Source organism: Achroia grisella, unplaced genomic scaffold, assembly GCF_030625045.1.
Source record: "Achroia grisella isolate CSIRO2021 unplaced genomic scaffold, CSIRO_AGI_Agris_v1 utg516, whole genome shotgun sequence".
Lineage (NCBI taxonomy): Eukaryota > Metazoa > Arthropoda > Insecta > Lepidoptera > Pyralidae > Achroia > Achroia grisella.
In genome coordinates this window covers 573,914-599,771 of record NW_026712909.1, presented here as the reverse complement: position 1 = coordinate 599,771, position 25,858 = coordinate 573,914, and the positions used below count along the sequence as shown (strand labels likewise).

General features: G+C 33.4%; 1 protein-coding gene across 1 annotated transcript; it reads left to right on the top strand.

Annotated features, from left to right (window-relative positions):
* The first annotated feature begins 292 nt into the window (after positions 1 to 292).
* Positions 293 to 25,237, top strand: LOC131847209 (runt-related transcription factor 3). The gene is made up of 5 exons (XM_059196698.1): positions 293 to 475; positions 910 to 1,126; positions 12,498 to 12,695; positions 24,372 to 24,533; positions 24,704 to 25,237. The coding sequence occupies exons 1-5, from the start codon at positions 293 to 295 to the stop codon at positions 25,192 to 25,194; spliced, it is 1,251 nt and encodes a 416-aa protein (XP_059052681.1). The 3' UTR covers positions 25,195 to 25,237.
* Positions 25,238 to 25,858: the final 621 nt, after the last annotated feature.

Below are 25,858 nucleotides of genomic sequence, written 5' to 3'. Positions count from 1 at the left end.
ATTTGTCTATCTAATCACACCGAGTAGAATAACATACTAGGCACTACTCTACTCGGTTCGTACGTCATTCCTAGATAAAAAACTGTCTGTATTTTAATTCAAACAATTTAATTGTTCGTTTCTTTTACAGACCAGTATAGAAGATGTCATCACAACTAGAATCAAGATCAACAAAGTTATTAACATGTAATAAATTCAGTACGGGGCGTTGTCTCACAGAAAAAGTTATGTGACGGTGTTGTAAACTATTGGAATTGTAACGCTTAAATGATAAAGTGTAAAGACTTGGACGATGCACTTATCGAGTGAAGTGAGTTCGACGACTAATGGACTGGGCCATGAGGCGCCGTCGTCGAGCTATGGTAGTGGTCTGCCGAGCCAACCACTCACCGCTGAGCTGCTTGCTGAGAGAACATTGGAAGGATTACTCGCTGACCATCCTGGGGAGTTAGTTAAGACTGGAAGTCCACATGTTGTGAGTATATTACAATATATGTTATAATCATTATGATTACAAAACTCTCACACTCGCTAGTGTCAGGAGTGGTCGAAGTAAAATTTCTTGATAAAGTAAATCATAAATAATAATTAATTTGTATGTATATCCAAATAAAATCTATGTTTTCTTCATTCTATTACATGTAACTCCATACATTTTCTTTGTTGTGTAAAATAATAGCAGAAGCAATAAACGCTAAAATTCAGTAATTACATAATCCTTACATTTATCCTTAGCAGCTGGAGTGCCACTAACATATGAAAACTGTAAAAAACAATAAACTGAAGTAAACTGTAGAAAAAATAAAATATAAAGCTCATATATTACTTACACAGTGCTTTCTATGATCGTAACAACTAAAAATTAGTTTTTAATTATTATTACCACCATTTACCAATTACCATTTTCAGGTTTGTACAGTACTGCCACCTCACTGGCGGTCGAATAAGACATTGCCGGTGGCGTTCAAAGTGGTGGCGTTGGGTGACGTCGGGGACGGCACTCTGGTGACAGTTAGGGCTGGCAACGATGAAAACTGTTCCGCGGAGCTGAGGAACTGCACGGCAGTCATGAAGAATCAAGTTGCGAAGTTCAATGATTTGAGGTTCGTGGGAAGAAGTGGAAGAGGTGAGATATTTTTGAAGTTTCTACCACTATTATTATTGTATACTCAATTATTATTTATGGGCGTCTCAATTATTTGATAAGATATTTAAGAATAATTATAGTTCAGGACATTTCACATGGCTTCAGTCTAGTTCCAAACTAAATTAAGCTTATGTTCTAGGCAGTTACAAACACCTAATAAAAGTACTTTTTTCTGTAAATATTTTTATGATTTCAAGGAACTGATGAAACGAATTTTTCTATTTAAAACTAAAGATATGTATGTATGTACTTATAAGTAATTATAAAGTCGATGACTAAATTAGGTATTATATTTTATATTTATTATAATTAAAAAATACAGATGACTAACGTAATTTCTAAAACTTAGAATGTTTTATTTAACTCACTTATGTCGTCGTTTTTGTCAATGAAACTCAAGTATCCGGTAATCCCCACTTGTCATTATTTATTATCCACTTTGACAGTATATCATGGGTTCTCGAGGAAACAAATCCAAAAAAAAGGTCGAATGATAATTCAAAAGTACACAAGAGTTCCATGGAGCAAGTCCTTAAGTTTTATTGATTTATTTTGTATTATAAATTAATGCTATATTCTTGTTAAATGTATTATATTACATTCAAGGTATATTTTGAGGGTAAGTGAAAACGGCACAATACACCATCGTAAGCTACTTAAAGATTTATCGGATAGATTTTGTATATTTGGCCTTCAACAGATCAATTACCTCCATTGACTTAATATTCCTACAAAGAGAAGACCTGCTAAAATATTCAGAAGGCAAGGCGAGTGGGGCTTTGTTTTTGAGAGCTCACTCAAGGGAGAGGGGGATTTTTTATGGGCCGATCTCTACATTATCGTAAACATTCATATATGCTTCCAGTATTATATATATGAATCTATGAAATTTTAAAACAGTTTGCATATTTTTCCTGTTTTTTATGTAGTGATAGTCTTTCAAGCGACTGGATGGTTTGAATTGAAATATGATACTGAAATAGACTACATTCTACATAGATTACAGTAATTTATGTAAGAGTACTGTAAGTTGCAGTTAATTCATAATAAAATCAAACAACTTAAGTAGCTGTAGGAGTAGGAGTAATGAGTATTTAAATGTCCAAATAACATAATGACATTAGTAAACACTGCCAACCTACCTTTTTTTCCATAACCAAACCTTACATAAACTAAAACTACTCTCTTAATAATTTCTCTGATAAATATAAATCCACACTAATATTATAAATGCAAAAGTTAGTTGGTGTACATGTTACCTTTTCATGTGGGTAAACGGCTTAACGAATCTTATTGAAATTTGACATGAAACTAGATTCTATGATTAGGACGTAGATACGTTATCTTTTATCTTAAAAGAGTAATCTGGAGGATAGTTAAAAGAATTTTTTTTATAAGAGATGAATAACGAGAGTAACTACTACTAATAATAATATTTCCTATATATAGGATCATTATCGGTTTACAATAAGTGCTCAAAACTTTTATGAAGTCAGTTGAAAAGTAAGTAATCGGCCACTAATCGTGTCATTACAGAATCATCACAAGTGCCGTCGTCGCGGCGCCGCGTATTATAGGCGGATGACCGATCAAGGCTATATCCAATATATAGTAACACTCTTAATTATAAAAAGCATGACGTCTTCTAATATATCTATTTTAAGTGTTGAGTTCTTTAGGTCTCATTCTATTTTATTATTTCCTTATTTGAGAGAATAAGATAAAACTCTTATTAGAATGGCTAGCCCATTCTAATAAGAGTTTTATCATATTCTAGTTTGAGGTTCTAGTTTTTTTTCGTGTATGGTACATGTATGTCTATAATAAATTAATTTAGACAAAATAGTCACTTTAATTGGATTAATTATTGGCTTTTTATTTTGATTTATATAAAAAAACTCTCATGTTATTTCCCTTCAATAAATGCGAAATCGTGTTTAATTGTTAGGTACGATTGATACATATTTAATTGTTATTTGAGTTATGTATATCTCTCTTCTTGATCGTTTTCTCGCTACTGAGGATCGCGACTCTACAGGATCTTGTCGACCAACTGTAGCCATCGGTTGCTGGTGTAGTGAGTAATTGAGTAATATACGAGTTGTATATATTATGTTGTATAAGTACAACAAACAACAAAGTAGTGTAAAAAATTGTATCACGAGGACGTATAAGATTTCTTTATCTAAAAATACACAGACGATGTCGCGGCTAACTACTAGTATCAAATATAAACTTAGTCACATAGATCATGGAGGTTAACTAAATCCACAAAGGTACAGATAGTCCCTAAACGATATTATAGCGGTGCGGTAAACCGAGAGCACTTATAGTACTTCGCAATTAGCTTTTAGGTCTCAAACCTGTATGTAGGTTTGAAATCGATATAAAGTCTCTTAATCCTTTTACTGGTATTTAAATAATTAGCAATTTATTTTAGTGTTTGTTTAACTTGTAGCGTAGACGCGTTCTAAACTGAAAGTATTATTAAGATTTGTAACAATTATTAATGTAACAATAATATGTATGTATGTATGTAAATAATAATGAAATTGACTTAATCGATTTTTTTAAATTAATATTTTGTTATTTATATTAATTACATTTATATTCAGATAGAATACATTATCAAATTGCGTGTCGCCTATATACATGAATGTAACTATAGATCATACATTATCTGTGGTAGCGTACTCTACCTCTGTACTCTGTATTTTATAGGTGGACTGCAATACTCATATTTGAATTAGGAACATATTATAGCTTGCATAGCTGTGGAAATAGATGAGAAATAGGTAAACACACACTTCTCTATATTATCTTTATTGTCACCTCTAGAGGATTACTGTATTAAGATATTATACATATAATTTCCCGGAAGGACTCTTGTTGTTCTATATGGAGCGAAGGCAGGTTTAGATTGAAACTTACATTCTGTTTTGTTTAACTAATTTCGATCGATTCAAATGAACAGCGAACACGTACAAACTTAAAGTTTGGGGTCGCAAACATCGGAAGAGCATCGGCGAACTGTAAACTTGCCTCGTATCTCATATTCAAATAGTGTAGGGGCTGGGATGCTTGGAACTAACGAAGCGGGCGGCGGGTGGCAACTTGTAAGAAATACAAACTTGTTCTCTATTCTAACTGGGGAGACAGGCAACTGTGTCACGTCACAGTGATGCTGTTTTCTAACATAACTGATCATAAAATTATGTGACAAGACTCTTTTTCAACGGACTTGCAATATGAAAGTTCTAGTATCTAGGTGTGTCTGGATTATTTGAACTTAGTTTCATTATGATCGCAATAAGCTATGTTTATAGTGGAATAAAATGGAAGTAATACCTAACACTAGTTTTATATTAATTACCATTAAAATATGGACTAGATATAATCACTCAGTATACATATAAAAAGTAATAATAAATTGGCTAGACGCAGTGTCGTATTTAGAGAGTCAGAACATAAACACAAGAACCGCTCATTAAAATTTACTTAAACAAACAAAAGCCTAACGCATACACAAAAAAAGTAATGTAGCCCAAAGCGGCGGGAAAGTGGAAAAGAAGTTAAGAGGTGTCTATTTGTCACGTTCCTTCCTGAATAACGCTCTGCTTTCCAATTAAGGGTAAGCGCTCTCTTTGTTTATCTTAAATTGCGAGAAAATCTCACTCAAATTATCGAGCTAAAAGACAAAGGGGAGATCGGTGCCCCGCGAACATAACTTTTGTTTCGTTCCGGAATAAAAAGTTGCCTATCTGATGTAGGGGGACGGGAGCAGGGAATTTTTAATAAGCGAAAAATTTAATGAGGGACCCGACCACTTTTTGCAAGAGGACGCCGTGTCAGCTAGTCGGGGAACGGACACCTATCACTTTGATTTTAGTAAGAATATTAATTATGCGCAGATTCATTACTTTTTTATACAGACGTCGACATAAACACGGTACAGCGATGCGCTGCGTGTACAATGCTTTGGTAAATTATTTTATTTATACATAAGTTTTACTATACGCTACTCAATTCTACTACTAAGCTACGCAATTGCTTGGGTATTTCGGTAGTGATTATTTGTCATTTCTTTGGAATACAGTACAGGGTATCAATGTTATTTCATTGAAAATTGTACTTAAATTTACATTTACATTGCTTCTGCTGACTGATTATAAATTTCAAAGAGTGGTTGAATAAAAAATGAGTATTTAAAATTTATGTTTAATTTGGATATTTTTTTGTATTTCAGAAAGAAAGCACTCTATTCAATCAATTGTGTTTTATTTCACTTAATGTTCAAAATCTACCCTGTAACATCGTAAGCTCAGACAGATATTAGAGTCCGTTAATTTCTGTTCTCGCGCTGTTCCCCTCTCCCCGCTTACCTATGACAGAAGTGACCGTACTGCGGCCATGACGCGTACGCATTATTTGTATATTAAAATTAAAACTGAGTAATACCTACTGTGAAACTGGAAAGCTAGCGAAAATATCTTCGAGATCCTGGCCTGTGATAAAAGCCCAAGAAATCCACGGAGCATACAGGTACGAGACAGACGCTTCCACATTTATATTATTTTCACATAGTATTTTCCCTAATACTTAATTAGGTAGATAGGTACACGCTTATAGCATACTGGTACTTATAATCTATACTGTAATAGAATTTGGGTTCTTAATATATGGAATAATTTATTTCAAACTATATGCGGGGATGAATTATGAAAATTGATAAACCATTAAGATGATTGTCTAATTTATTCAGTTGCTATGTTCAAATCAGTGACATATACATTTCATACATATTTGTATATGATTCATGATGAAATAAAATTTTATATTTAATTAACCATATTTATCTTAACTCGGTACATCCAGATATTCGGGATAGCCTCGTTACAGCTACCATCCAACGGTGCAATAAGAGGCCAATTTACCGCATCAGTAGTCAAGAAGCGACGTCTGCTAATCGATTGATTGACCCCCACCTTACGAAAAAGTACACCCCATGCTTGTTTGTCCCCATCTTCGTCGTATTTTTTTTAATTGCCCTACATTTTGCACTTTTACATGATAACTTTTTGTTGATTTTTATTCATTCATATGGAACTGTATCTATAATGGATTTTAAATAGGTATTGTAATAATAATATTTAATACAATAACTACAATGAATTGAAAATACTTAAATATTATGAATTTATTGCACTTGTAGATATTATTTTATGTGATCCCACGGTTATTTTTTTAATTAGCATCGACATGATGATTGATTAAGTCACGATCAAATATGCCTAAAAAATAAAGATAAGTAATTTTTCCAACATATCATTTCCGACTAACGTTAATGTATAATACCATTAACAACCAAATTAATGTGAGAGACTTCACTTTATATATATTTTTTCAGACAATTATCGTAAGATATTATTGTAATTAGATTAAAACTGAAATATAACTAACAAGAAACCATAGTATTATATTTAGTAAGTTACCTATCCACCGTATCTGTTAATTTTATTGATATGTGAAAAATTCCGTCTCTCTAAAAATTTTTATAATTGGTTTCGGTATATAGAACATAAAAATTTAAATATAATACTTTTAAATTAAACCTTAGAGTAAATATGGCACATTGATTTTATTATTTTGTTATTAGGAGAGACAAGGCAGTGAAATTACAGGATAAGAAGCATGACATCTAAGTCCGTTGGAGTCTTATCGCAATCATTTCATGATAACGTGATGCACGTAGGACTGTAATTGGCGAGTTTAGTGAGATGTCAGCTTATTTACCATTATAATTAAATAATAAAATATTGTTTTTGTATTACGGGCTAAAATGATGATATATAATAGGTAAATCCGTGACAGCAAATTAGAATCTACATAAGTTAAAACAAATAATACTGGTGAAAAAAGACAATACGACGACCTCCACCCTTCTAATGCACGCCTACCCTCAACGGAGGTAGAAAAATATTTTCGTATAAAGCCGCGGCGAAAAAGATCTCCGTCTCACCTTTCGTTATTGACTCAAGAACTTCCCCTTTCATATAGCTGCCCCGTGAACTGATGACTTTAAACCCTGTTATTTCAGAACATGTTGTCGGGTACTCTAGGGGTTATTTTGGGATGTGAATTTGAATCCACAGTATACGCTAATGGAGTACTTTACGTTTGTAATCACAAGGGAAAAATCATGTAAAAAAGTATTTCATATTAGAATTGTATTAAAAAGTTCGATAAGAAGCTCTCCAACCATAGGTACACTGTTATATTCGTAATAATTTTTGATGTTAAAATATTAATATAATTTTTCTTATAACCTGTGTAGTGTGGTTACTTAATATAAGATAAGTATATAGTTCGTATTATAATATTTGTTGCTGATATTTATATATACCTATATATGTGATTCGAGATTTTTACTCTGGTTTTCTGTTATCAAGAAAAACACGATTCTGATACGTTTTCAATTTTTCGTCATACATTAGGAAATCTCGCTCGCCCTGTAACAATCTGTACATGAATTTAAAGTATTTCATTTTTATAAAGTGTAATGTAACTATAGCTATAAAAAAATCGCGTTCGCTATGCGGACTCTACCGAGAATCGTAACGCATTTACTAACAAGCAATCTTCCATTTGCAGTTTTTACCTTCTTATATATAGGTAAGTATATATAGAAATAAAAAATAATGTATTAAACTATAAATATGCAGCTCGAAGCAACCGTCCATTAAAATTTTTATTAATTTAACAAAGAACGGGCGCAAAAAATTCATAAGCGAAATTAAGACGAGGGCTCGAACGAAACGCAGGCACGCGGCTCTTATTCAGCAAGTGAGATAGAAACACTTTCTTTATAGCTACGTCCGTCTTTTTCGTGTTCTCTTTTCCGTTTTTAATTATTGAACCACTCATTCCTAATTATTGTTATTAGCGCTGGGGAGAGTGGTGAAAATTGAGGGTCTCGCCGAGTAATATTGACCGTTCGGCTTGAGGTGCGTCCCCAGGGATGTTTTTAATTGTGCCCGCTTTTGACTTTGCTCTTGTTCTTTTGAGACGCTTCAATAAACTTGGATTTTACGATGTCCCGTTTGTATTACGTAGGTTTTATTGTCAGGAGCTAAACTCCTTAATGTTCGCAGGTTTACGTAACATTTTTTCTATTATTGAATATGTGTGTGTACACGTGCCTTTGAGGTTATATTTATAAGACGTATAAACTCTATAAGCACGGATTCAATCCGCTAATGTTCCTAATGTGGATCGGTTCGCATTAGGCATTTTATATCCAAATTGCCGCTCTCTGAGCTCACAATCCCCAGTAAGCCATGAAACCGAGATCAAAGGAGCTTGCAGCCATTACGATTGTGGCTCATTTTTTATTTAGCCGGGAGCGGAGCAGAGTACTCTTATCTTAACGCCCCCGCCTACTTTATGACGTTATAAAGCTGATTTTTAATCTGACATGCTCGCGAAATTGCTGGGAACAATTCCATTTCGCGGAGATTTAATGAAGATAAATATATTTTCGATCAGGTGAACTGTTTTTGTACGAAGTTGAAATTCAAAATAGACAAGGAAAGATAAACTATTGAAATTCATTTATAAGTTTAAGTGTTGATAAATAAGTAACATAGAGTTCTAGAATCTTGATCTGATCCGGTAGCTATACAGAGGCAAGTGTACATTGCTATACAAAGTTATTTTGTAGGTACAGTCATGAACATTGTACTTAAAATACGAGTGTTATCTAGCTAGTAAATATATTATCACGTAGTTCATAAAAAATATTTTTAAGACATTGCTGAAGTTGTTTGCCTGTTCTATACAGATTATACTAAAACTGCTAATTGAAATAAACGGCAGTTATCAATATATAAAAATATACGTAATGTGTATTGAATGTAAAAGTGTTTCATTGGCCAATAAAGTTTATTATTATTATTATATTATATTAATGACTAGGCTATTATAGCCCTGGTATGACTAACACCGTTTTACGTATTTTTTGTATTTTATGTACTCAAAATATGCTTTATTTTGAGTACATAAAATACAAAAAATACGCCGAAGAAGCCGAAAGAAGATTTTTGAATCTTAATCATAAAAAAAGGAAATAGAATTTACAAATTCGGTACCTAATATTGTCGTAGTTACTTGTACAAATAAAAAATATTTTTCTACACCCCAAGCTATTTGGCGCAAATTTTTATGAACAATCAGTGGCGCCCCCTCACGGCGGGATCAATATCAGCAGTTTATGAAGTATGTCACACTCGCACGTGCTAGCGAGCAATATGTTCGCATGGGGTGCAAGATTTTTATGAATACCTAAATATATATGAATTACGTATTAGTATGAATTTATTTCATTTCTCTTGATAATAATTGCTTAGATATGTGTCTACTAATCCTCTGAAGTATTTGTATAAATTTATTGAGTTAGTGTTTTATTGAAATCTGATGAAATGTAAGAACCATTTTTATTGTTATTCATATAATCGTAGTGTGTCAAAGTTTAATAAAATTGAACACAAAAGTTTACGGGATTTATGGGGTTTACAATAAGTTCGTCAGTAATGGCAAAATTGGGACATTATTACTGAAATATTTGAGCAATTTGGTAAGGATAAGAAAAAGTTTACTTTGTTTTTACTCTTATTATTATGCGTTCTATGCGTTCACCAGAGACTATATTACTTTTTACATAACATGTACTCTTTACACCCTTACATCACCGAAACCTTTAATTTCATCACAGATAATATAGAGTAAACAAAAGTATTTATTATCGCACTAGGGTAGCTAAAAAAATACATGGTTTCCTAAAATGCCGGTTACACAATATAATTACTCTGGTGATCCAAGTGTTTAGGGGCAGTGTGAGACAGGTTAGCCGCATGCTTGTGCTTGCCTCCTATGCTATAAGAATAAAAAATATATTGTATCTAATAATTTCTAAGTAAATAGTATATTTAACTCTGTCTGTTCGTCATTATGACAGCCTCTGTAGTTTAGCGGTTTATAATATGTAGGTATGTATGTATTTACGAAAATATATATATCTATGTCTTTATCAGCTATTTACTACCCATAACACAAGCTTTAGCTAACTTGAGACTAGATGGAGCTGTGTGAATTGTCCTGAGATATTATTTATATATTTTTTCCAAACTGTAGCTCAAAACAATATTTATTTCTTCTATAAAAATATTTCTTTTACACAACAATATATACACAGCTTTTTTATTACACTGTATGGCATATTGAAAATATTTTTGCCGCTGAATAACAATTTCTTGGTCTCTCCTAAGTTCATGCCGAGTTTATGTGGGTTTTATGAAAATAAGCGGGAGCCCGCTCATTTTGGGTTGGGTGGTTTGAGGAGTGGGGCGCAGGGTGGGTGTTTATGTAGTTTTCATGGCTCGAAGGACCACGCTTCTGGCTCCAAGCCAGACGCTGCAAATGGTGGCCTCTCTTTTGTTTTGTGCGCCGCGCCGGAATGTTATCTCGGTCCGTTTCTTCTGCTGCATTTGTAACTTGAAACGTAAATATGATACATTTCGCTTAAATATATCAATGTATTTTATGTAAAATGGGATGTACAAATATATTTTTTATTTATACAAGTAATAGCAAAAACGTTAAGGAGTTGCAAATTCTATTTCCGATTTTATGTTTAAGATTTCACGTGAAAAATCTTTTATTGCTTTAGGCTTTATTTTGGGTACACAAAATACCTAATACAATTAGTCACACCTATATGACAAATTCCGTACACTTAGATTAAATTAAACCAAGTAAGTTACTTGGTTTAATTTATAACATAATATAAACATTTTGTCTAACATTTTCTTTCCTCAAGCATAAGGCCCATGATGTTAAACGGTTGCATATGCTCTGTCTGTGTATTGCGGTTTTACCTTTCTATATTTGTAGTGGAGTAATAAAAACGATCTACGGTATTTAATACAAATGATGTAGATTATGTTGATAGAAAAAGAAGTGTTTTTAAATATTTCATTCATGCCGAACCAAATTAAAATGAAATGCCGAACAAAATTCGAAAATAGAATTTGTTTAAGTAGGGATATAGAAATTTGGATAAGACTGTGGCTATACCTAAAATAATAATAACCCTTAGCGTCATCTAGTCCCAAGCTAAGAAGATCGTGTGTAAAGGGTACTTAAATATTTTTTATATATATATATATATTTAATATTTATAAAAAAATGCAATATAAATAATCATGCTCATGAATACAAATGATTACACTGTGCAAAGAATCGGACCCGCGATAATCGAAACTGCTGTACCATCAAGGCCGTCAAGTTTACATTATTTCAATTTCCAAAAAGTCATTTCGTAAATCTGTATGCAAGGGTTGCGTCCGTGAAGGCACGCGGCACGTCGCAAGCTGACGTGCCACAAATCAGCCACCGCTGAAATAACTCTTGGCGATATCTCGTCGAATACCGGGCGCATTCCACAGTTCTCGCTTGCTAGATGATCTTGAGACGTGTCTTGGATGATTGAGAAACATTGAGGGGTTTGCCTTTACTTTAGAATCTTTAGATATCTCTAAGATTTCTTCCTTAAACTGCACTTGAATTTAGCTGTTCGTGTAAGTAAGACATGTAGATAAACAATTTATAAGTTGTTTAAAATTTTGCACATATTAAGAACTAGTAGTTATAGGACATTACCTATCATTTAACTCAAAAAAAGCAGAATTTCATCTGCTTCTTTTGAGATAAAAGATAGGTAATGTCCGACCTTCTTTTGTTACAAACGTTTTTCGTGTCAAATCTCTTAAATCCGTTTGGTTGTGAAAAAGGGATAGACAGATGGATATACACTTTCGAATTTATTTATTAGTAGAGGTAGTAGAGAAACAAACTGAAAAATTTACAACAATTTTTAAAACCTTTATGCCAACAGCGTTGTCACATGATCAATTTAGATAATTAAATATATGATGATAATTAAACAAAACTATTTTCATATTTCCACTTTGATGTTTGGTGAAAACTTTAATAGTTATTCTACATGGTTCTGGACTATACTCAATATAACTATCCCTATATTTATAATAATTTTCAACATAAAAATGTATATAACTTTTTATTTTTTATTTAACTTTTTTCATTAGTTAAATAAAGCAAAAATCGAATGTACTAAATGCAATTGCTTTTTTCAAATTAAGATAACTTTCAAACACTTAATTAATTTTCCATTCAACAGAACTTACTGCCAACTCACTAAGGAAATTCAATAAATATATTAATTTCATCCTATAGAAATTCTAATACAATCCAGTAATTAATATTATGTCCACAGGTAAATCGTTCACGCTTACCATAATGTTGGCAACATCACCACCACAAGTTGCGACGTACCAAAAGGCCATCAAGGTGACCGTGGACGGACCCAGGGAGCCAAGATCGAAGACACGCCACCACGGGTTCCATCCCTTCCATTTCGGACCGAGGTTCGCGCCTGATCCCCTCATGGGATCTTTACCGTTTAAACTATCAGGTAAGAGATTAATAATGTCTATATAATAATATCATATGTCTATATAATTATATTCACATAGCATTATCTACTCCCAAGCTAAAACGAACTGTAAACAAATGACAGAAATACTTAAATGCATATTTACCTTATATATAACGACTCCCGTACAATCACACTAAGGAATACATTTATTTGTATTGTGCCAGAATTGATCCTGCGACCATTGGAAGTAATGCAGTGTCCTAGGCTACTAGACCACCGTGGTAGGCCTCGGTGGTCAGTTTTCATTTTACTTATCTCTTTTAGTATCCCACTATCACTATCCCACAGTGCAACCTCATTAACCTGGATAGGTTAATGAGGTTGCACTGTAATAGCATATAATGGATTTTTTATGTTTTGGAACGGCAGACAAGCTGACGATCCAACTTTTATTTTTTGTTATTCACTACTATTGGTGACGCCCGTGATCTTACTCAAGCATTGACATACCGGAGGACTAAGATATCTTGTATTGTGTGTCTTATCTTGTATAATTTACGACAATTATATTTAGAATTATAAAGAAACTTTCGAATTAGAAATTAATAATACAATAAAGCCAATTGTAGCATGGCTAAATGAAAACAATATGAATGTCAATTTTGAGAAAACAAAATATATGCAATTTCGTACCACTAAAGCCATCCCTCTAAAATTAGATATTAAATTCAATAATAAACAGATAAAAGAGGTGTCATCTATTAAATTCCTTGGCGTATGGTTGGATCAAAATTTTAATTGGGAGATACATATTAATAAAGTGTGTAATAAATTAAATCGATTCGTTTTCGCCTTACGACGTCTTAAAGAAGTTGCATCACTGGAAGTAGCGTTAAATGCGTATTACGGGTATGTCACATCAACACTACACGGTACGGGCTGATGCTATGGGGAAATGGAACAAACACAGATAAAGTCTTTAAAATTCAGAAAAAATGCATTAGGGCTATGTGCGGACTCCACTATAGGGACTCGTGCAAACCAATATTTAAAAAACATAGATTAATGACCTTAACTGGAATGTACATTAAACAAATAGTGTTATTTGTAATTCAAAATCCAGATATATTTCCTAAAAATAAAGAAATGAGCCAAAGAAGTCAAAGATCGAGAGTAGGAACGAAGCTGTACATACATGGAACGAAATTAAGTATGGTCAAAAATAATGTCTTCCATATGGCGATAAAAATTTATAATAAAATACCAGATGATATAAAGACACTTCCACGAGGACGATTGACATATAAATGAAATAATTGGTTACTCGACAAATGTTTTTACTCCGTAAACGAGTTTTTAAATTAATAATAGTGTAATAATAATAATATGTATTTATAATTCTCTGATGACAATTGATTTAATAATTAAATAATATTTAATATTTATATATTTTGCATGCCTAATGAGGCAAAACATAATGGGACATTATATTACAATAACAACCAATGTAAACCTATGTTTAGTGCAAATAAATTTGATTTGATTTGATTTGAATTGATTTACATTGCTCAATGTGACCATACAACTATAACATGACGAATCAAGGTGCTTGATGGCTGAAATAGATAGGCCTGATAAAACCGAGGTAACGACTCAGACGACATTATAGTCTATCCAGGGTAAATATTATATAAAATTCCCGATTTTTTTACGTAACAAATAATAAGGAATTCATGTAAACTTAAAAAAAATCATATATTAAAATGGTACAAGGTAAATTGTATCAGAAATTTGTCACATGTAAGTTGACAGTTGCTTTGTATCTCACGTAACGTAACGTCATCAACAGTAAGTTAGTGACGTCACGCCGCCCCTCTTGTACTTTGAGCTGGGCCGACATTTCCATCCTACTGATATTAAATTGTCAGGGATCCAGGGACCGTTGTCACTCGCGTCCGACGCCTTAAAAAGGGATTTAATTTGCCCGAGAAGTTTTGCGAAACAATTAATTATCTATTCGGTACCCTCTTTTGACACCTGTAAGAAACACTGGGGTCCTGAACGTGATATTTATATAAATACTAGTTTCAGCCCGCGACGTCGTTTATATAACAGGGATACTTTGTTGTTCTATTCGTAGAAAAATACCTTGTATGTATGATTTCGATTAGTAGTAGTAGTAATTAAAATAAACATTACTTACTTATATATTTTTTAGTCTCTTAAAATAGGTACAATGTTATAATATCGCCGAAAAAGAGGAGTTTCTATTTTCAGGGGTTAATTATAAGGCGAAATTCTCAGTTTCAAAAAAACTCAGATTAAAATGCGATAGTGATGGACTGTCTATCTGTTTGTTGCCTATTCACGACTACACGGCAGAACGCATTTATATTAAATTTGCCATGAAGATACAATTTATCCAAAGAATGTATATAGATTATCTTTTCTTTCAAAAACGAATCTGGAAGGAGATGAAATAGGGGGTGAAATTTGTATAGACTACTATACATACATACTACACGTACTATACATATACATACCTATATATATTGTACTATAGTATACCTAATAACACTTATTTCTACGAACATTATTTATTATTACGCAGAGATACCTTTTCTTACAGATGTTTGCTTGATATATCTGTCGTCAATTTCGTTGTCATTAAGTAAGGAGGTCGCACCTGCACAAAATATTTCGCAACAAAGCCAGGGGTGGCCCCACGTCGCGTCGCTAAGCGTCGGCTGGTTGCCGTCGCGACACCCCGACTTAGGAACTCGCACTTAATAAACACCATAACAAAATGGTGACAAATGTCAATAGCCACTGAATTTTATGGCTAAATAATAACTTGTGAATATATAAAAAGAACTGTTACACATAAAAGATCTTCGTGATATAGTCTATTCTCTTTATTATAATATATGTTACAATCTTGAAAAGGTAACCAGCCAGATAAGCAGAGACACTTTTGCGTTTATAATATTCAAGTACTGATGATGATAGAGTATAAATTACTCCATCTATGTGTATATACATTAGCGAAAATGATATACATCGTTATGTCCGGAAAAGAGCTTCACCTATCGGGTCCAATTTTATTTTTAACACATCTAAAATTCCTTTGGAATATCTATACGCACAAAATTTTATCCAAATCGGACTCGCTGTTTAGGAGATGATAGGTGACAAATACGCAGATGTATTATATATATATTAAGCGTGTGATATGTACAGTAGTTTGTCACCTTTGTTGTCTCCACAGTAGTTTAGTGAGGCGAGCCATGAGGCATGAGGCGTGAGGCGTGAAGCACGAGCGTGAGGCGTCGTTACGCAAGTGCCGGAGCAAACCTCGTTAAAGCGGGTGTCAAAGGGCTGTAACTCAATTACGTACACACTCTTGTTGCGACCCGAGACACATGCGACAGTCGTGCCAAGATACCGGAATTAATGCATGCTAATTTACTTTACTCTCTAAGCTGGACTTATAATGAGAAGCAATTTGATTGAATATCTCAACGTTCCAGGCTATTGTGCAGCCTAATTTTATTTATAAGAATGAAATAGTTATGGGTAATGATAATACCATTGACATAGATTATAGTTGTTTTCCGAACCGCTATCATAAATATAGATAGGTACGATAGATAGATTGATTTTTAGTTTTTTTACATGATATCGTCGATATATCTAAATAGAATTTGATAAATCCTTTCCGTAATGTTTCTTTCTGAGCTCGCTAAGCTTTAATGGTACCTAATCTTATGGATATAATTAACATAGATAACTAAAGCACGTAAGAAATCAATTTAATGGTGTGTTTTATAAATGAGTGCATATTTTCATAAAAGTCACAATATCAAACATTTGAAGTATATATTTCCCTGGGAAATATCACGGTAATTCACAACAACTCACAACAGCTCGTAACATGTCTTTTGTAGGCCGTGTAAAGTTATTCTCATTAGAGATATACGCATAATAATTATTTCAACCAAACGTGAGGCTTCTTTCGACTCCGGTTCTCGCAAGAAACAATTTCACAGTACCTACTCCAATATGTAAATTCCGGGATTCTTGCTTGACGAGTGGCAACCATCTCGGCTGCCCTCTCGACATTGTGCGTAGTACCAATAACCCTTCCAAAATCATGATAAATTATCTACACTCACGCTTTGTGCCACTCTCATAGACTTTGGCTTTCGTTTAACATTAGAAATGGTATGGATGTGGCATACAATACACTTTAATAAATAATATATGTAGTGTATTTTATTAATATTTATATATTTTTTCAGTTATGGATTAATATAAGATGATACCACGGTGCACCAAATCATACTGAAGAGGTAGTCAAGTTAGTTATCTATCATATCCTAGCGAATTCTTTTCAGGAGATGGAATATATGATTAGCAACGGTAGCCTTATTTACTAACAATTTCTATCCCTATCCCTATACACTTTACTGAAAAGATAGGTCTGGTCAAAGCTTATTTCTGAACTAAGATTTTTGTATAGACAATGAAGATATTGAAAAAAATACTAATAGTATTCAATATTTAGTATAATATTGTAAACATTAGCAATAAAACAATAGAAAACATCAATTTGTAATGATTAAAATGTATAACAATCAATTTGGAATTCAATGTTATGCATTTGATTCATTTTATTTTGAACAAAAGTAATTTGTCATTATAATTCGTGTATCCATGTATTGAGGAGATCGGAGAGGCTCACGTCGTCGTACTAGCGCTACTTAAAGTCGCAACATTCGCATTATTAATGAGGGAGCCTTAGAGAAAATTAAATATAGCATTAGGCCCGGAAGCCCGGGATTGTGGGGGAGAGGAGAAGAAAGGGGGAGACATAACCCTTCCGCAGCCGCGCGACAATGCGGGCGCATAATTACGCATTTGTAAATTTTAAATGTCCCACCCACCTCATATAGCCTTTTGTACGGCGTGATTCGCGCTTTTAAAGCACCTTTAAATACTCTCAAATGAATTAGAATGATGACGCGAGCACGATTAACTCTTAAACGCGAAGAGCATTTTCATAACTCATTACCATGTTTATTGATGTAGGTTATGTACTAATTATTCCTAATAGTTAGAATATGTTAAAAAATGGAAGTAAATAAAAAATGAATGTAATAAAATACTTAGTAGATTTTTTTTTCATCAGTGGTAATAAAATGATGCTCCCGCCTGCTTTAATGCGCTAGAATGAACTCGCCAGGACTGTTAAGTCAGTGTGGAAAGTTCACTAAGAGTTTCCTGGAAAGTTCATCTGGAGGTGGACCTAATAAAGTTTATTACTAGCAATGGGGCCAAAATTACCCAATATTATCAATCCCTTCTTCCAATAGTAGTTATTAAATTCGACAATATGTACTTAAAATTGTAGGACACTCTCCGTTATTTAATGTTTAAAGATATATAACCAGAAAGCGTTGTGGTATGAAAACCTGTCTGATAAATTAATATATGATTATTCTCGAATTAATATGTATCAACTCAATTAAACTAATTAGGTGAAAACATTTCTTCTATCATTTATTACTTAAAAATAAGTAGGACACCAAAACTTGTAACTGTCAACTCCCTCTTGTCACAGCTACTTTTCTACATCGAAAGGTTAATTAAGCAAAACAAAAAGGGGTTAAACAAAATCAATAGACGCAAATTCATTAAGCGCTAAGCAGATTGAAATCCAACATGGCGCGCAAGATGGCGGCGGGTTAAGGCGCGTTGACAAAGCGGCGTCGTTAGTTTCCAAGCCCTCTTATTAACCTTATGATGTACGGAGGGCATCAGTCTTACTAACTCCTTCTGTGACGTCACAGCCCTCACTCAACTATACATTCCTCATAGGTTTGTGCACGGAACCATTTGTTTGGGAATCTTGTGGTTAGCATTAGTCATATTTCACCTTCAACAAATTACATCAATGCAAGTATTGAATTCCATTAAGAGTTAAACCAAGTTCTTCGTAGTTTATTTTCATAAATATTTTGTACCTATTGTCGTTATGCACTACATTAATTAAAACATGTTAATATCTGTTATAGTAGTGTAGTTGACAATGTGTATAAAAGTCATATTCATTTAAATAAACTTAATGTTATGTTATAACTTAATGTTTATTTAAATAAACCTACCGCCATATTTACTAAGTAAAAATAGCCAAAAATGTCTATGAAACATCTAAGTTAGGTATATTCATATAAATTTATTTTAAATGTTAAATTTATTAAAACTAGTTTATGTTGTGTAATTAATGAATTAACAAAATAAATAAATAAAGATAGAACGAAAACATAGTTCTCTGTGCCTAACATGTAATGGTCCTACCATTTACATTTGAAGATAAAGATGGATTAAAAAATAACGCAGCTATAATACTGAGAGCTATGAGTTCCACTGGTGGTAAACTTATACATGTATGTTTGAATTTTAATGCAAAGTTGCTTTAGAAACTTTTCGAAATAACAATAGTTACACCTACTTAAATAAACAATTTCAATAGTTTGTGACAGCAAACAGCGTGAGTATAACGTGAGGCGTGAATTTATGAAAATTAATTTAAGTTGCCAGTTCCTCCTCTAAATATATAGATAAGCAATTAAATATTCACACCTCAATAACCAGACCATGTACATACACCGTTGTTTATTTTGTAACTGGTAAAAGGACAAATATTTATAAACATATTATATCTATACATAAAGCCGCTATGTCTGTCTGTATATTCGCGATAATATAAATAGTAATGAACGGATTTTTACGCATTTTTCATTGATCAACAGAGTCCCCTATATATCTATATATGAACAAGATCAGTATTATGAACATCATGTCATGTGATGCTCGATGTACCTTGCATTGCGTTGCCATTGCGTTACTGGGGAAGATGTCATGCTTTGTCATGTAAAATTTCACCCTTTAATCATATACACAGCTCACGAAATAAACTGTTTGGTTTCTAATGTATGTACTCCGACCACTATTTACAAAGTGTAAGTACCTCGGCAATCGTTTAGTCGTTAAGACATGTCACCTAATAAATAAAAAAATTGCTTTGACCTTTATAATTTTAAATAGAATAGTCGTGTAACATTTGTGAACTACTAAAATTAGTTCTCCAAACCTTTTTTTGTGGAAACGCGTGTGTTTTGTAATTGTTATTTTTTTTATATTATATTATATTTTATTTACATAGTCCATTATATGCGAGCGCACTGAAACAGCCCAAATTAATGTAGGCTGTTATTTTTATCACAGAAAAACTAACAGTTAGATACTTGTTTATTCTCAGTATAAAGATTTTTTTGTAACTTTACTAGTAGAATTAGTATAATAATTAGATAGCAGAGTAAAATAACAGATAAATAAAATATTATACTTTGCACAATTTTTTCTAATGCAAAAGTTAGAGTCATAAATACGATTAATACTATTTGTATAACCAGTTCCAGTGAGTTGAATGAATACGAAAAGCATATAAACATTCATTCAAAACAAAAGAAAAAGGGGAAGCCGTCGAAGTGGCGCCCTTATCTGATGTTCGAAGAAATGTAAAATAATTACTGCAAAGTGCTTTTACCAACCCTTTCTCTAATCACCACCGAGGGTCCAGGCGAGCCCTTAAAAAAATCCGATATAATCCTGGAACGTCGGAATCACACTAAAACGTGGATACTTTTATCCGGCTAATCCCAATCGTCTTCGCGGATTAGCGATGTAACATCGGGAGGCTGGAAAAATGCAAGAAGCAATCTAGCAAATGGCATTAAAATGTTTGGGTTCAACCCTCTCGCGGCGCGATGCGATTTTTCAAAGTCGTGAAGAAAAAAACCCCTTTTGTCCGACGCAATGTTGCGAACTGGTACGTCTTCCGCTGCGGCCAATTCTACTAAAGTATAACAAAACTTGTCTTGATACTCTTTACCACATACAAGAAGATGACACAAATAACAGGATCTATATTATTTGTTTATTAGAATCTATCTAATAATCATAAAAGAGATTAAATTATAACTATTCTATGAATATTTCAACATTTAATTTGAAGATTAATAGCAAAGAGAAGAGGACAGTATAATATTTATTGTTTTCATTGTAGTTTCTATGAAATATGCCATTGAAGTTGTAAAGTTATAATAATCTGATGATACTCAAATTCCGATGCAAGATTTTTTAATAGTAAGTGTTCTAATCATTTGAACCGCTCAGAAGTTGACCCGTGACCGTTATCTTGACTTCTTGAAAGTATCCTATGGTTACTACTAAATAGCTTAAATGATTAAAATATATGTCTAATAATGAGCCCGTTCTGTACCTATATAATGTGTAGTTCTCAACTAGAAATATATAAAAGTATCAAGATTGTTGGGATGTCACAGAGTGCACACAAAGAATTCAGATGTTTTTAACGAATGCAAATCGTCTGGAACTGCCTTTTTCTTTTGTAACTTTCAACGCAGAATACAAAATGAAACAATGCCCTTACATTTTTTATGACGTTGATAAACCGATGAAATGAATCTAGGTAGCCACTGGAGCGTGATCTGGTAAAGAGCATGTTTTTATATTTACTTTCGTAGACATTATCTACCGCGGTTTATTACTACAAATAATGACTCAATGATGATTAACAGTCTGCAGATCATAGATTTTAAAAATTATAGGTTTTTAGAAATAAGGTAGTGTCTTAGATCAATATTAAGACTACATAAAGAAGCGTCAATTAGCTATCAAATCCAAGTTATCGTTTAGAAACAATAGTCTTAACCCGTCCATCGAGAATTCAATTCTTAAATCATTATCGTAAAAGCGTGAGCCGCTCGGAGGCGAGATTAAGCAGGCTTAATCCTAAAAAGCAGCTATTCTCTAATTGCAACGAAGCCATAAAGCACTACACCTATAAAGGCTAAGCGGTCGGATTCAAAATAATGTGTTTAACATTTTCGTAGCGACGGTATCTGCGACATAAAACGGCCTGTAATTTATTCTATTGCTGAAAGGGTTGGGTTGGTTCGGGGAGGGAATTACCCAAGGTGGGTGCTAAAGGGTTAAGCCGAATATACGGGGTCGCGGCGCCGACAAACTTTGTTAATTTATGCGCTTAAAAATGTCAACTGGAAATTATGACGCCAAAACACATTTCCTATATATTTTGTGGAAGGCATTGTAACATTAATATGTTATTTTTATTGTTTGGGCACGGTCAAAAGCAAAGTCTTTTGCTTGACTGGTCCATAGTACGTAGAATGTTTCATTAGTAATATGGTGTGTTTACCAATATTATTATTTATTTTATATGCTTTTAACATAATTAGTTTAACTTAATTTTTTTACGGCAGCCATAAGAACCTATAAAATAAATGAAACAATGTATGTTTGTCTATTTCTGCGCTTACTTCTAAATAATGCGACTGATTTTGATGAGATTTTTACTTGGACGTAATACATGTCTCATCATTATTTTTCACTGTAAGATTGAATTAAGAGGCTACTAGGAGAGCAAAGTGTAAATAAGTCAATGTAAAAAAATAATAAATAAGACACAATAGGTGGCTTACACCTAGTCAGATTGGTAACAATGTTGTGGAGCCTACTAAGACACCGATAAGAGGTTGTTACGAGTATTTAACACAAATAAACAAAGATAGGTAATAATTGTTGGAACTGTAACAAAAATAATTATAAAAATCTTTTTAGTATATTTCATTTATAAACAGAGAACTCTGTGAGTACTATTGTTTTTTGTTTTTTTGTTACACCGCTGATTATATTACAATTATTATAAAAATATATACTTATGATTTAATTCTCAATTTTGGTGTGTTTTATTTGCATTTAACTATCATTTTCATAGATCTGTTTGAAATTCACACTGTAATGCTTAAATTTATATTAATAGTTTCCAGGCTGTATCTATAAATTAAGGCCGAGATACATAATTTATTCTTCCTTGCGTTTAATAATAAAGAAATCTACTAAACAGAGTTGCAGTGATAAAAAGTACAATGATGTCAATTCATTAGATTGGGTGCTGCCGGTGCCACAAACAGACTTCGAAATAATGTCATTAACTTAAAAGCCCCTTAGATTGCATTGCGAGTTTAAAAAATATCAATTACAATTCAATTAGAACCTCAGTAGGTACTATTGTGGTGTGTCGTCAATGATGTTATAAGATTTCAGAATAGATGATTACTATTGTCAATTACAGTACTTCAGTGAAAAACAAATCAACACGTCTAAATATGAAGGAATTATATATAAATATATATGTTTGCACAATTATATGTCGATAAAGAACAACTTAAAAATTATGAGTCACAATATTACTTTCTTCTCAACAGTTATTTGAAAGAAAGAGCAACGCGTAAGGTTGCTCATACTTCTTGTGGTGAAACAGCTTTTCAAATGAGCGGTAGAATAAAAAGAAAGTTAGACTCAAAAGTGCTTGAATTTAAGTCTATTTGAATAAAGAATTTTCTATTCTATTCTATTTCAGTTATATCTTATCTTTTAAAAACTCAATCTTAATTATTTACGAACAGAGGACCTTCCGGTGTCTTTGCTAGTTATATTTTATCACTATCACAACCGTTGCTTAAACTATCAGTACGACATTCAGCTTCATCAAGAAACTATGCTGTTTATAGAGAGTCATATATCGGCTCTATATGGGCTCTCGAAATTAAAAATATATTTTTACCGTGTGTAAATAATAATTAATATTTTATTAAGTAGGTAAGTAATTAACTATTTAATTACTACCAAAATATGCAGAGTAGCAAATATAGTATGTATATAAATATAAGTCAATATTGTAACCAATATTATAGCTGCCTTAAATTAAACAAAAGATGGGAATAAGTAAACAGAAATATTTGTTATTACCAACACCTAGATAATTTTTTGATCAATGCCTGATCCTGTTTGAGGTGGGTATTTAATTCACAAAACATTGTTAGCTTCTATTTTGACTGAGTTGATTTCAAACATCTCAAAGTTGTCAACTGAGTTGTTAGTAGGCATCTATTGAGGAGTGCCGAGGTAGAGATAAGGCGCGAATTGAAACAAGCTTTGTGGAGGGCGGCCGGGGAGAATCGTCTCACTCATTATTTAAATATTCTGTTGACTGCGTTAAGCATCCAGTTAGCGTTAGTGGAGCGTTCACGATAAATCTGACGCCTTTGTTTTGTTGATTGAGTTTTGATAGTACTTTAGTAGGTTAGAGTTTATACACTATACGAGTACGTCTTAGACGAAATTGGAGGTTGGATTTGTTATATGTTAGTTCCACGATTATATATATTATACTTACTAACATATTAGTGGTAGTCCTACATGTTGTATGATACGTGGGCTTTATGAAAGTAACGTTTAAAGAATATTAAATTTAGAAATGAATATTTCTTTGGTACTTACGAAAGCAGCCTCCATGTACATAAATATTAAAATCTAGAGACGAAATAGGTAAAAAATATTGACAAGACGTATATGTCGAGCTAACAACATATCAAACATCACTTATTAGAAGCCTTGAAAATTAAAACAAGAGAAGTAGAACTTAATCGTGACATTTATAAAAGAAATATGTTATACTTGCTCAATAATACAATTTTGAAAGAATATAGACTTATAAACTTCAATATTACTAATAAAAATAAATGTATAATATTGTTTCAGGTATAGCACATCAATTAGCTGGTCTGCCGGGTGGCGAGTGGGGTGCGTTAGCGCGGCATTATCCCCCGCCTTTGCTACCGACGCACGCGCACTTCACCCCGCATGTACTTCCGCCTGCGCACACGCAGCCACAGCATGTTCCTCCGCCACATATTGATACAGGTAAAATATTATCAATCTCCTCAGTACACCTAGATTTGATTAAATTAGCTGAATCGACAACAAAATTGATAAAATTAAAAAGATTTTAGATTTTAAATAAAGAATTTAATAATGTATATACGTATTTCTATAATAATTTATCTTGTTATTAAATAACACAATAATTACAGATACGACGTCAGAGAACCCAATAACGATGCTTGCGCACAGCACGACCAGTCCTGTCAACTCTCGCCCGAGTTCACCACAAGACGACGACATATCTGTCACCGCTTCCAGCAGTCCACCTCCCGACGACCGTCCAGGAGCTTTCACCTCTGTCACCAGAACTAGAAAGCCGCTGCAACCCCTGCCAGCACCGTCCAGTCTCTTCCACAGCGCTTTAGCAGCACAACTATTCCTTAATTCTCCGCTTCTACCGACACCGCCCGCGTGGCTGTATTCCCAACTCTACGGTGGCTACGACTGGTGGTTGAGACCACCTGCGCCACAAGAGGATTCCAATTCGAGTCCTGACAGAGAAGAGGAAGGATCAACCGCGTCAGGCCCGGGAAAGAAAAGGCCAGCGTCCCCGGAGTGGACCGATCAAGGAGTCAGAACTCGTAGCAAATCACTCATAACTTCGGATAGACGGCCAGTGGATGTGTGGCGTCCGTATTAAAATTTAAACTAAATTATAAAAGACAGTTCATAACCACTAACTGTGGCAAGTATAAGTTTCAAGTAAACAGTGTTTGGTGTTTCGCTTGTTTACCGTCCGAATTAAGGCTAGGCTCACATTGTTACGTTCAGTACGGACGAACAGTGCCGATAACGCCATTCGATTGGCGTATTTGTAAAGAGTGCGGGGCGTAGCAATCCATACGCCAATCGAAATATCCGAGGCGTCCGATTCTTACCGGGAATGTGTGGCCAGCGTAAGTGAAATGGACACGTTTGTGAAAAAGGACGAGTTAGTGTTAGTATCCTGTAAAACCTGGCCCAAATGGCTTTTGACTCTTCAATATTATCCAACTTTAACGCACCGAATAGTTCATCCCAATGGTTGCAGTAAATCATGTTTACAAGTTATATAATGCGTCCACCAATCAATTTAATGTTGGATACGATTACTAGTACGATTGTTGTGTGGTCCACGTTTTATGTCAAAAACGAATTCGATAACATAGTGATTATTGTCGATAGGTGTTTTTACGTTAGTTAAATGAATGTGAATCTCAAATGGTAATGTTTAAAGAAATTGTTGACTGTATTATAAGATAATGCAAATCTGTAAATAAAGTTATCGATTTTTTTATTCAAAGGCATTTTTATTTGTACATCCG